Here is a 12,766-nt window from a genome sequence, read left to right on the forward strand (position 1 = left end):
TATTTTAACTTATAAAATGTTTATATGTTTATATCGAGTTAAAACCCTCAAGAACAAATAGAGGACTATACAAAATTAGACATTTCTTAAAATGGGATCTTTAAGCGTCTAGAGAAAATTGTTAAAATTACTATAAGAGTGTATGTATCTAAATTTTTTTACTCACTCTTCATTAAGACCTTTTCGACTGATATAGTCATTTTACTATAAAGGATATTAATAATAGTAAGGGATAAACATTCATGTTCATACATTGTTAAGAGTATTTTTCTCTTTTTTCCTTTTAAGTTCATCCATTTTTTTATTTACTCTTCTTCATCCCTCATTAACCAATAACTTGCATAAAAACTTGGGAATGCATTCATACAAAGTTGTGTCGGTGTTGAACAATGTTTGCAGCATAAGTTTCTGACCATAACAAGAACCACATAATGGACTACGGAATTTGAGTCTATGGAAGCCTGCCGTCTTTATGTTTTGTATACTCAAGTGAGTGATTGCTTTATTCATGGAATTACAAATCTCATAAAGAGTTATTACATGTATAGTTTATTAGGGCGTGTTTAGTTCGCTGATTCGAGTTTTAAATTCGAGTTGAGATGTGACTTTATATGAGAATTTTTTATTGTAGCAAAAAAGTTAAATATAATTGTTTCTGAAAATTTTTTACTGTAGCAAAACTCAAATTTTAAACTCAAATCGGTGGAATGAATAGAATTTTAGTAAATCACACTCTGACTCCACATTGAGGTATAAAGTTTAATCCTCTCATATAAAAAAAATAAAGAAAAAAAGAAAAAGAGAGAAGAAGAATCTCATAAAGATGCAATGTCGTTTACAATGTCATCGGCCTTTATGAATTACAACTTTACATATCATTTATCCTCTTCCAATAATAAATAAATAAATACTGTTGTAAAAGTCCAACTTTGTGGTTGTCCAACCAAATTCATTGTGCACGGTAACTCATGTATTTACTTTCAAAATTTACGGCGAACGCGTTAGATGAACAGTGTTACATAGTAACTTCAGTTCATTATAAATAAAGACGTCGAACTCGAAATGTATGTACAATACAGAAAAATAATTCACATATAGAAATAAAGAAAAGACTTGTTCTTTCTGTGTGTTTTATTTTATATTTTTAACTCTGATATCTTACTATTTGCTCTTATATTTCAAAGCTACAACCATGCCAATTAAAGATTAATATTGTTTTTGCTACATTTTTCAGATGTCATTATTAATTATTCAAAATCCGAATTTTCTAGGGCGCCCAAAATTTGCAAAGATTATAACAACTTAATCCCATATTCATGTTTCCGTCTTAGCTTGGGACAACCTTGAGGCATATTTTTCCGATGAAATTATATAACTATCACTATTTTTTACTATATTTATATTTATGCTACTCAAAATATAAGTATTTAAATTAATCTCACTAGTGTCCTTGAATTTTAAGGTCATTCCCGATTTAATTCCTAAACTTTAAGATTATTCTTGAGTGAAGGTATGTTTTTACTATGCCATTTTGATGGCATAAATATTAGTTGGTACTTTTGGTTTTTTTCCCTATTAAGGATTTTGGCCAAAAAAAGAAAATATTTCTTTTCTTCTGTCCCAATTTTCTTCCCACTATTTTTTGTTATGCTAAACCTATCTTTTCTCAAAAGTATACCGTCAATTCAAGCCATTGTGGCCATATATATGTTTGGCCCACAATAACCTAATGAAGTACCATCTTTGACCTCTAGAAGTGGACTAGTAAGAGCCTCAGCCTCTTTGCCAGTTTCACATTCAAAATTTGGCAGCAATGCAATTACTGGCTTGTTAGATATTGCTTAGATTATATTTTACTTTGCTATTCAAACTTGGAAAATCAAATAAAGCCAAGTAACTATTGCAAGCAACATCACACAATAGAAAAAGTTGTACACTGAAAGAATATTTGCTACAAGAACCGAATATTCAAAAGAAAAGTGAAAGAAAGAGCTAGAATTCCATCTAAAGAAAAGTAAAGAGCTAATGAGAAAATGATAGATTGTGTAAAGTGACAAATCAAGCCCCCCCAAAAAAAAGGGCAAAAGTAAAGAAGACAAATCTATATAGCCTTTTTACCAAAAGAGGAATAAGTATGTGTTGTCCAAAGAAAACAAAGACCAAAAAGAAAAGAAAAACATTAAAACTGTACCACACGGATCAATTACGTTTGATTCACAGATTCAGAATCATGATTCATAACCATTCTCAGTTTACGTGTATTTTTGTGAGAAAAAATACTGTAGTGAGTCACGAACTATGATTCGAACCATAACACGAATCTTCGTACCAAACACTTGTTCCACATGGAATGAATTAAAGTGAAAAATGACATGGTGATGATGATCATGATGTATCAGAGACCAGAAGAGCATCCCAAATAGTGTCCATATCCAAAGATGGCATTCTACTCAGCTGAACAGCTTCCACATCAGAAACTAAATCCTGAGTTTTCTTGTTCTCAATATTCACTGCTTGACATCCCATTTTTCCCTCCAATCCAATAAACTGCCACTCTTTTCTTGTGGGGTTGTGGTTTTGTTCCAAACCATTAACTTTTGAGTCCCCGGATAACAGCTTCTTTGGCGAGGACTGATGATGATCAACCGCAGGCTTGTTCTTTTGATTTGGACCCGAAGCACCCTTTGATAAAGCTTGTAACTTTGCTTCAAGAAGGGCAGCCGTGTTTCCATTGAGAGAATTGGCCTTGAGTTGGTGCTTCATATCCGGGAAGTTCAAATGCGCGTATTCCCCGCGCAGCATGTAAGCCGCCGTGTCATAAGCCATTGCAGCGTCCTCTGCCGTGTCGAAAGTCCCGAGCCAAACCCTCGTCCTGTTTCTTGGCAGCCTTATCTCCGCAACCCACTTTCCCCAATGCCTTTGCCTGACGCCTCTAAACAGCTTTCCCGGTGATGAAACCGATGACGAAAGGCTCGGATTTTGTTGATGGTTGATGCGAATGACTCTTCTTGATCCTGTGTTCTTCATTGGCTGAGTCTTTGTGGCGCTTAGCCAGTAATCGTTGAAGAAGCCTTTGGATTGGTAGTTTGACAAGTGTTGATCCATTTTCAACCACTCAATTCCTTGCTGGTAACCAAGTAGTTGACCTTGTTGAGGCATTGGAAATGAAGGGTCTTGATTCCTTGAACCTGAATCCTGCAAAAACAATGTTAAATTTGGGGACTTCGGAGGAGAATCTGGTTCAGAAACTTGGGCCCTAGTCATCTTTGGATCAAGAATTTTCAATAAATCTAGAGGAACAAAAGGAGGAGAAAAATCATGGTTTGAATTGAATTCAGGGATGTTGTTGGAAGAACTAGACTCTGAAGATGAAAGAATTCTGTCTGGTGAAGATGAGAGTGATCTTGGTGAATTTCCATTGCCATTTTCATGGCAATAAGATGTTTGAGTCAAAGCACTCAATATATTTGGATCGTCAAAAAAATTTGACCCTTGAAAATAAGATGGCAACAATCCTTTTGCCATGAAAGTTTCCATCTTGGGAAACTGATCTTCCATGCTCTAGGACTTGAGATTTTGGGAGTTTGTGAAAGTTGAAAAAAGAAACAAAGGAAAGAGAGACGTATAAAGAAATGGTTCAAAATGAAAACCACTATGCTATATCTACATATATATATATATATATGTATGTATGTATGTATTGTCCAAACCTTACAAGTGTCAACCTTTAATTTAAACTTAAGAGGGGACGTGCTTTATTTGATAAAGCATAATTAAATTAATTGTCTGAGTCAGATCGTTGAAAAGAAAATAAGTTCATCACCACCTTCCATTTTCTCCTCTCCTAAATGATTCGTGCATGCCATTTTTTGATGCTTTTGTCTCCAACCAATCAGAACATGACAGCTCATGCTCTTTCGGCTAACACATATTCTCATCTGGGGTTCATTGGATGGGGGTGGATATTTATATATTCCCTTCTTTAAAGTGACTAAGGGAACCTGAAAAACCTTCATTTTTCATGGCGCCATTTTGTGTGGGGGCTTTTTTATATCATTGATCATGTGGTTTTCTCACTTACCCACATGCCTTATTCTTTCTTTTTTTTTTTTTTTTAAACTTTCGTAATTGAACTTTAATATCAAAAGATTAGGCCTATTGTTAATGCAAAGAATATTAATCACACTTTCATGGGGTTCGTGCTTTTTGATTAGTCCAAATTAAGCATAGAATATATGGTTGAAATGCATTACTAATATGATTTGTAGAGCAATTAGCTAAATTATGACATAATCATTGGTTGAACAGGCCCCTAATCCAAGTATGAATGGAATTATTATGTTATTTAAGTATGAGGAAATCATGGGTGTCTTTTTTCTAGATCTAACATTTAACAAATGGTCAAAGGCTCTTACAAACCCCAGGTATACTTTATTTGGCTTTCTTGAGGCACATTCCCATGTGTCTCTTGGGAGTCTTCTGGAGGCACTCAAGCACCTTACAAGTTTCAAGCTATAAAAGGTAAAAGGGAGAGAGCATGTGGGGTCCATAGAAATTAGAATTTTGAATGTGGGCCCATCTCCCAACTCTTAACTGAAGCCTAAAATTAAATTATTAGAGTGTTAGGTTGCAGCATTCTTAAGCTAACAAAGCTGAGTCAATGCCACTTGGAGCAACCCATTCTAATGAAGGAAATTACCATACTATAGAGAGAATCTAATGCTTTATTCAGTTCACTAATTCGAGTTTTTAATTCGAGTTGAGATGTAACTTTATGTAAGAGTTTTTAACTGTAGCAAAAAAAAATTAAATGTGACTTTATGTGAGAGCTTTTAACTGTAACAAAATTAAAATTAAAAATTTAAATCGATAAAATGAACAAGACATAAAAGACCTCTTTACTTCACACTTTTTGCAGTTCCCATTATTATCTTTAATGGTTCAGTTGTGTTTGGCATTCTTAAATCGATAAAATGAACAAGACATAAAAGACCTCTTTACTTCACACTTTTTTTGCAGTTCCCATTATTATCTTTAATGGTTCAGTTGTGTTTGGCATTGGTGTATTTTTTTTAATAGACCAGCACATGGGCCTGGCTAATTAAGCTATTATGCCTATATTATACCTATTCATGCAAGCATAGGCATGAGACCACATGTTTCTTTTTCTCTATGTAGTCCTTTTTGCTTTTTTTCTTTTCTTTTCTTTTCTTTTCTTTTCCCTAATCATATATCTTTATTCCTTTCCTATGTATTTGGGCCTGAAAACAAGTGAACATCACAGAATTAAAAAAAATAAATTCCCTTTGCACACATCAGCATAGCTTTTAGTTTAAAGAAGGAAAAATTAGACATGTGAAAGGCGGCTTGGTCAAGTAGTGGATGACAAATCATGCATGGAGGGTTCACAAAAATGTTCTCTTTCTGACATTCCTTGTTTGGTTTTGTTACAAACTCTTGAGTTGCCTAGTCAGGAAGATAAGAACTTTGCAGGCTCTACGAGAATAAAAGATAAAAAGATTTTGCAGGATTTCCATCTACCAATCCATTGATTTGAGTAGTTCTATTCATTTTAAGACTCGGTTTTGAACCGTTCGATAAAATTAGACTCATATTAACTTTAAAAATTTATATGTTTATAACAATTTTATACAATCTGATGAGATGATCGGACGATTTATGATAGAGTATTTTTTTACCCTATCAAATAATTTTTGTTCCGCGTATATAACACTTTCAATTCTTTTGTGCTACACTTTAGAATGGTATCTTGAGAAGTGAGTGATGATAGAAATATGGTTCTTGACTTGCCAACTCAAACTAACCAGTTTTTGATTCCAAGGTTGAGACGATGAAGACACGGATATAATAAACTACACCAAAAGAGAATACCCAACTGTTGTTCATTGCACATAAACAACATAATCTTCCTTCTCTCTCTTCTAGTTTTTATATATAATTTGTTGAAATATTCTAGTTTTTAATAATTTGTTTTGTTTTGAACAGTTTCTGAGATGTTGGCTTCTTAACCTTCAAAACTACCCTCCAAGTATTTGGATTAATATAATATCATGTAAGCAATGTCTAGTTATTTATTAGCTTAAGCTGACCATGAAAAAACCACAAACCAACAATTTCATTTCTGGTGCAACTACTCCTAGAATTTGACTAAACAACTTCCCCTTTACTCTTCCCACTACTTTCCTTTTAAGGTTTTTTATCAACTTTTTCACTAAGAGGTTCCTCATTTCATGCCAACTGCTTTTATCTTTACCTTCTAATCCAGTTTTAATAAAGACCACATACAAACAACAAGTTAATATATTCTATTCTAATTATTACATAACTAGCATACATAAAGCTAAAAAAAAAAAAAAAAAAAAAAAAAAAAAAAAAAAAAAAAAAGGTGTGAAATAGGATAAAATAACTACAGCAAAGTGGAATTCTTAATGTACAAATTATTCCCTCTTTTATTTTCCATCACTTACTGAACTTTCCATCTTTTAGCTCTCAATAGAACCTAGTTTTCTAACAATGGAATCTATCTTTAACAAATTCCGGTATCCTTGTATTATACACAATGCGTACCATGAATAACAATCATCCATCATCATGTATTAAATATTAAGTCATGTTCATTTTTATCTACCCGTTTAATAATAAAATACTAAACCCAATTAAAACTTAAACATAACCCATTTGGAAACCATATCTAACTAATACGATTATACAATGAATTATCTGATCGGTATGAAAAATTTATTACCTGTAAGGTACAATTCCAAACCCTCAGATTTCTATAAGAATTTATTAAATTGTCTTACTTTTCTTAATCCAATATAATTCTAATGTAATTTGATGGTTCAGAACTCTAACTCTACCAATAGGGCATATTCTTTTCTCCAAATTAACACTCAAGAAACTTACTAATTATAAACTAGAGACACATATGCATACATAAATATATATGTAGACATGCATAAAGTAAACATCATGAACTTAAGCCTCGTTCATTTCGCTGATTTGAGTTTAGAATTCGAGTTGAGATGTGATTTTATGTGAGAACTTTTTACTGTAGCAAAAAAGTTAGATGTGATTATTTGTGAGAGCTTTTTACTGTAGAAAAACTCAAATTTTAAACTCGATCAGTGAAGTGAACGGGGCCTTATTGCTCTCCACAAAATGCATAAAATACGTACGGAACCAGCAAACTTTTTAGGAAGATGGACTAAAGAACCTTATCCCCAAGCTGTTTGAAAACCAAGTTATACTTGCTTATCTCATATGAGCAACATCATGACTTCCACTACCACCACGAGTAAACTTATATTTTAAAAAACCAAAACAACAACAAAAGGTTGCCCTTTTTGGTTATAATTTTTAAGCAAAGCATGATTATCAATGTCGTTATTGTTATCTTCAGCACTCAATTAAGTTAAATAATCTTGGATGCAGAGTAGACAAAACTTAATTAATTATTAATTGATCTCTATTGAGTAAAGAAAATTATTGTGGGCCAAGCCAGCCGGAATTTGAGAAGCTGCGGCATTTAGTTAGGTGAAGAAAGGGAACATGCCAAAAGTGCAAAGCGGCTAAGCAGTAGGCTCTTGCCAAGTGTTGCAATTTTTGCCGTTGTGAAATAGTGACCACTCATTCTTTCCTTTCCTATTAATCATCGTTGGGTCATGAACTTGGATCTGAAGGACAAATTATATATATATATATATATATATATATATACACATATATATACATATATATGACCTCATACGGATGGTTTGCGTTTATCTTATTCTGTCAAAATCACTTCAAAATTAAGACATATACAATTTAAAATTTAAACCATTTTTAATATAAATTTGATGAATTTAAACCATTTTTAATATAAATCTGACAGTTAATAAATAAATATTTAAATCCTACCAAATAAAATTAAAAAATAAATAAATAAAAAGATAAACCCACCGTTGTCTCCTTATCTCTCTCACAAAGACATGTTCAAGTACTCTAATTAGCTGTTTGATTTCTTTTTTCTGTCAATTTAAGGTGTTTTAGTGGTCAAATTCATTCTCCATTGACATGTGCATATGTACTGGATAAGTTAGTTTGGTTTCCACAGATGCCAAGAAAAGTCTTCAATTAACATATCATATAATCCAATTCACACCCACAACAACTCCACCACACAAACAAATATAGTCATGTTTAACCACTTAAACCCATTTTTCCTCATTGACTTTGTTTTTTTCCTTAAAACTACTGGTGGAGGCAATCAATAAACCATTGTTCAATCTCTAGAAACATGATTTTGAGGGAAATAAACTCCCACGACAAGATATTCTTTTTTTTTTTTTTTGGTTTTTTAGGTTTAATACATGCATGCATGTGGTGGGAGATCAGAATATATATGTATGTATATGTAAGCCCCGTTCTTTTCGCTGATTCGAGTTTAAAATTTGAGTTTTGCTACAGTAAAAGCTCTCAGAAACAGTCATATATATATATATATATATATATACACATAGTTGGCCATGAACTTGGATATTCCTTCTTTTTTTTTGGGTTTTTCAGGTCTAATACATGCATGCATGTGGTGGGAATGGCCGAATGGGGGAGTTGTATAGGAGACGTATGGGGTTTGTTTATTTCACCAGTATAACGTACTGTATAAGAGGCGTGGGTGGCACGTCAAAATTGAATACATTTATACAAGTTCTAGACATAAAATTAGTTCAGTATAGGTCCACACTACTACAATGCCTGTAGATTCTTCCCTTCACCACACCATACAATTATACGTTGTCTTTTCACTTTTTTTGTTCTTAAACACTTTTTTTTTTTGGTTCGGATACATTCAAATATAGGGCAGCATACCTTGATTTCAAGGGTAGAAGAGACCTCATGTTTAAGAATAATGTCAGAACATTGATGGTTCTGAGCACTACATATTAATAGAGGGTAGATTTCAAAGTATAAGGTGCTCAGATAGCCTCCCCTTCTACTTCCCACGGCATTATTCTTTTTTTTTTTTTTTTTGGTTCAGATACATTCAAATATAGGGCAGCATGCCTTGATTTCAAGGGTAGAAGAGACCTCATGTTTAAGAATAATGTCAGAACATTGATGGTTCTGAGCACTACATATTAATATTTGGTAGATTTCAAAGTATAAGGTGCTCAGATAGCCTCACCTTCTACTTCCCACGGCATTATTCATTTTTTTTTTTGGTTCGGATACATTCAAATATAGGGCAGCATACCTTGATTTCAAGGGTAGAAGAGACCTCATGTTTAAGAATAATGTCAGAACATTGATGGTTCTGAGCACTACATATTAATAGAGGGTAGATTTCAAAGTATAAGGTGCTCAGATAGCCTCGCCTTCTACTTCCCACGGCATTATTCGTTTTTTTTTTTTTGGTTCGGATACATTCAAATATAGGGCAGCATACCTTGATTTCAAGGGTAGAAGAGACCTCATGTTTAAGAATAATGTCAGAACATTGATGGTTCTGAGCACTACATATTAATAGAGGGTAGATTTCAAAGTATAAGGTGCTCAGATAGCCTCGCCTTCTACTTCCCACGGCATTATTCGTTTTTTTTTTTGGTTCGGATACATTCAAATATAGGGCAGCATACCTTGATTTCAAGGGTAGAAGAGACCTCATGTTTAAGAATAATGTCAGAACATTGATGGTTCTGAGCACTACATATTAATAGAGGGTAGATTTCAAAGTATAAGGTGCTCAGATAGCCTCGCCTTCTACTTCCCACGGCATTATTCGTTTTTTTTTTTTTTGGTTCGGATACATTCAAATATAGGGCAGCATACCTTGATTTCAAGGGTAGAAGAGACCTCATGTTTAAGAATAATGTCATGGACATTGATGGTGCTGAGCACTACATATTAATAGAGGGTAGATTTCAAAGTATAAAGTGCTCAAATAGCCTCACCTTCTACTTCCCACGGCATTATTCAGTTTTTAACCATTACAGTAACAACCTTGAACTATTAGGGGAAATAAAAAGAAATTTTTTCTACAATTGACCCTTAAAATTCAACGTGGAATTAATGAGCGCGTTTGGAACTCATTCTAAAATGATTTTATTTTTTGTATGAAAATGAAAATGAAAACGTTTTCAATCTCATACAGAAAATCATTTTTGAAAATGCGTTTAGTAGTTTTATCAAGAGATTGTTTTCATTATAAAAAAACTCATTAATGTCTCTCTCATCTCTGCTCAAGAGAGGAGAAAACGAAAACAAAAAATGAAAAACGACTAAAAGCCGTTTTTCATTTCTCTCTTATTTTACATTAAACCAAAAAATCGTTTTCATTTCTGTTTTTTATTTTTATTGCGCCAAACACCGTTTTGAAAACGTTTCCATTTTTTCTTTTTTGAAAAACGTAAAAAACAAAAAGAGATCAATTCCAAACGCGGCCAATATTACTCTCTTTCTTTAATATTGCCCCTTTGTTTTTAAATTATTTAAGTTGATCTATTCTAATACAGAAATAATTATAATTAAGATTGTCAATAACAGAGAGTTGACTATTATAAAAGGGTATGTTGGCACTTTTTCAAAGAATATATATATATATATATATATAACCAATGCTAAAAAAAAAGCGACTAATTGGATTGGCGTATTGATGAGTTGAAATGAATTATTGATCAAGCTCCCGCAAAAGAAGTGGTCAATGTATGAATGAAAAAGTACATTTCATATCGTTAATGAATTGGTATTTTTGTGTTTGTGTAATACAAAAATATAAATCAATCCGTATCCCACACTTCAAAAAAGAAATAATAATAATACCCTTTGAATATGTCCTTTATACTCTTTAATGAAAAACTTCAAATTGATTTCTTGAATGCATAAAATTTTGAAAAATAACCAAAAAAAGATGGCCTTTACATCCGTTTTTACAATGATGTGAGGTTTTATTTAAGAAAAAATATATATATTTCCCTTCAACATATAAGACTGAAATAACAAAATATGGAAATTTTCTATTCAAAAAAGTCTCAAGGTTCCGAGAGTATTTTCTTAAAATCAAAGTACTTATTTATTTATTGAGAAAACAGTAGATTGACTTTAATTAGATAAATAAAGCATCAGCTTTTACAAAGTCCTGATACATAGAGGGATAACATCAATCCAAACAAACGAAACCGAACGTAAAAAAAAGCAAGATTAACCAAATAGTGGGCTACTCGATTCCCGCTTCGGGGAATGTAGCAAACACTGCCACTATAATGAGTTACAAAATTTGCAACATCCAAAATGATATTGGCTTAGTTTTGTATTATTTTTCGTTTCCAAAATTGACTTCTACTTGTGGCAAAAGTTAATTTTAATATTTGATAAATCTTTTTAAAAGTATTTTTTAAAGAATTTTTGAAAAATTTACAGTCAAAATCATATGCAGCCTAAAGACAACTTTAACTTTTAGATTGTGTAGAAATCAACATAATACAATTAATAAAACTTTCATAATACTTCTAATGAAATTTGAAATTTACAATCTTCCCAATCTATAATATAATATAATATACTATAATCGTAATTTTCAATTATTTCAGTTATTATTTTAATAATATTATTATATTATATATCATAATAAATAATTCAACCTCATAATTTATTAAACGCTATTACACTGATTTTAAAACAAGCATAACTACTATAATTATAGTTTATCAAACACTCAACTGCTTTTTATAACAACTATTTTGTTTTCAACACAGTTAAAAGTAACTTTTTTAAAATCTACAGCAATATCAAACTATGTCATTAGCCTCGGGGGAGCGGTGAACAAGCTTGAACTGCACGGACAATATTAATAGCATCCGTCTCCAAAATCCAACTACAAAACGAGAATTTGGCTAAAATAACCAAGTGAAAAAGTAAAATTAGGAAAATGACTTTTTAATTTTAATTTTATTTATTTCCAAAGAAAGTTCACCGCCGGAAAAAATCATGGTCTTACTTTCAGCGTTCTTCAACCACTGCTTGAACAATGACGAATCAATGGCACTCCTGCAAAATCAAACACCAAGATTTCAACTCTTATTGCTCCAGTTTTTTAACGATAGATCATTAAAAGAAAAAAAAAATGGATTAACTCGCCAGAATTCTGCGTCGGAGATACGAGGGGCGACGACGACTTGGACGGGCTGGGAAAGTTGATTCGGGAGCGTAATAGAGTGAGTGAGGGTTGACGAAGGGCTCTGGAGGGAGAGTGGAGAGGAGAGAGATTGTCATATTTTAAAAGAAAGTCATTTTGCAAATAAAAATTTTTGAATTGTCATTTGAATAAAGCTTTTCTATTAGATTATTTTTACAAAGAGCTCCTAGAAAACCCATATAACCTTGCTAGCTTGATCTCCTCATGTACATCCACACACTCCACCAAGTAGGGATCAAAGTAACTTGCTTCGCCAAAGCACTAAAAACACAACCATCCGAATCACCAGTCATTTTTACTGAGGCATCCACGTTAATTTTAACAAAATCAACCATGGAGTGCTTATTCAATATTATCTTTGGCTACATTACTAAACTGTTGATGAAATGGTAATATATGTGCATGTTTAGTTCGCTAATTTGAGTTGAAATGTAACTTTATATCATTATATGAGAGATTTGTACTGTAGTAAAAAAGTTAGATGTGACTGTTTTTTAGAGTTTTTTACTGTAGCAAAACTCGAATTCTAAACTCAAATCGGTGAAATAAACGGGGCATATATATATATAT

The 12,766-nt window shown here is 32.4% G+C and overlaps 1 protein-coding gene across 1 annotated transcript; it reads right to left on the reverse strand.

Annotated features, from left to right (window-relative positions):
• Positions 1 to 2,087: 2,087 nt before the first annotated feature.
• LOC21404468 (ethylene-responsive transcription factor ERF062) lies at positions 2,088 to 3,616 on the reverse strand. The gene has a single exon (XM_010109494.2). It carries the CDS (start codon positions 3,556 to 3,558, stop codon positions 2,386 to 2,388), a length of 1,173 nt encoding a protein of 390 aa, XP_010107796.1. The 5' UTR covers positions 3,559 to 3,616; the 3' UTR covers positions 2,088 to 2,385.
• Between the last annotated feature and the right edge of the window lie 9,150 nt (positions 3,617 to 12,766).

This window comes from Morus notabilis, unplaced genomic scaffold, assembly GCF_000414095.1.
Source record: "Morus notabilis unplaced genomic scaffold, ASM41409v2 Scaffold783, whole genome shotgun sequence".
Taxonomy (NCBI): Eukaryota; Viridiplantae; Streptophyta; class Magnoliopsida; order Rosales; family Moraceae; genus Morus; species Morus notabilis.

Bases quoted from the DNA above. Each gene is read 5' to 3' on its own strand.
- LOC21404468 (XM_010109494.2), bottom strand. From the start codon at position 3,558: ATGGAAGATCAGTTTCCCAAGATGGAAACTTTCATGGCAAAAGGATTG.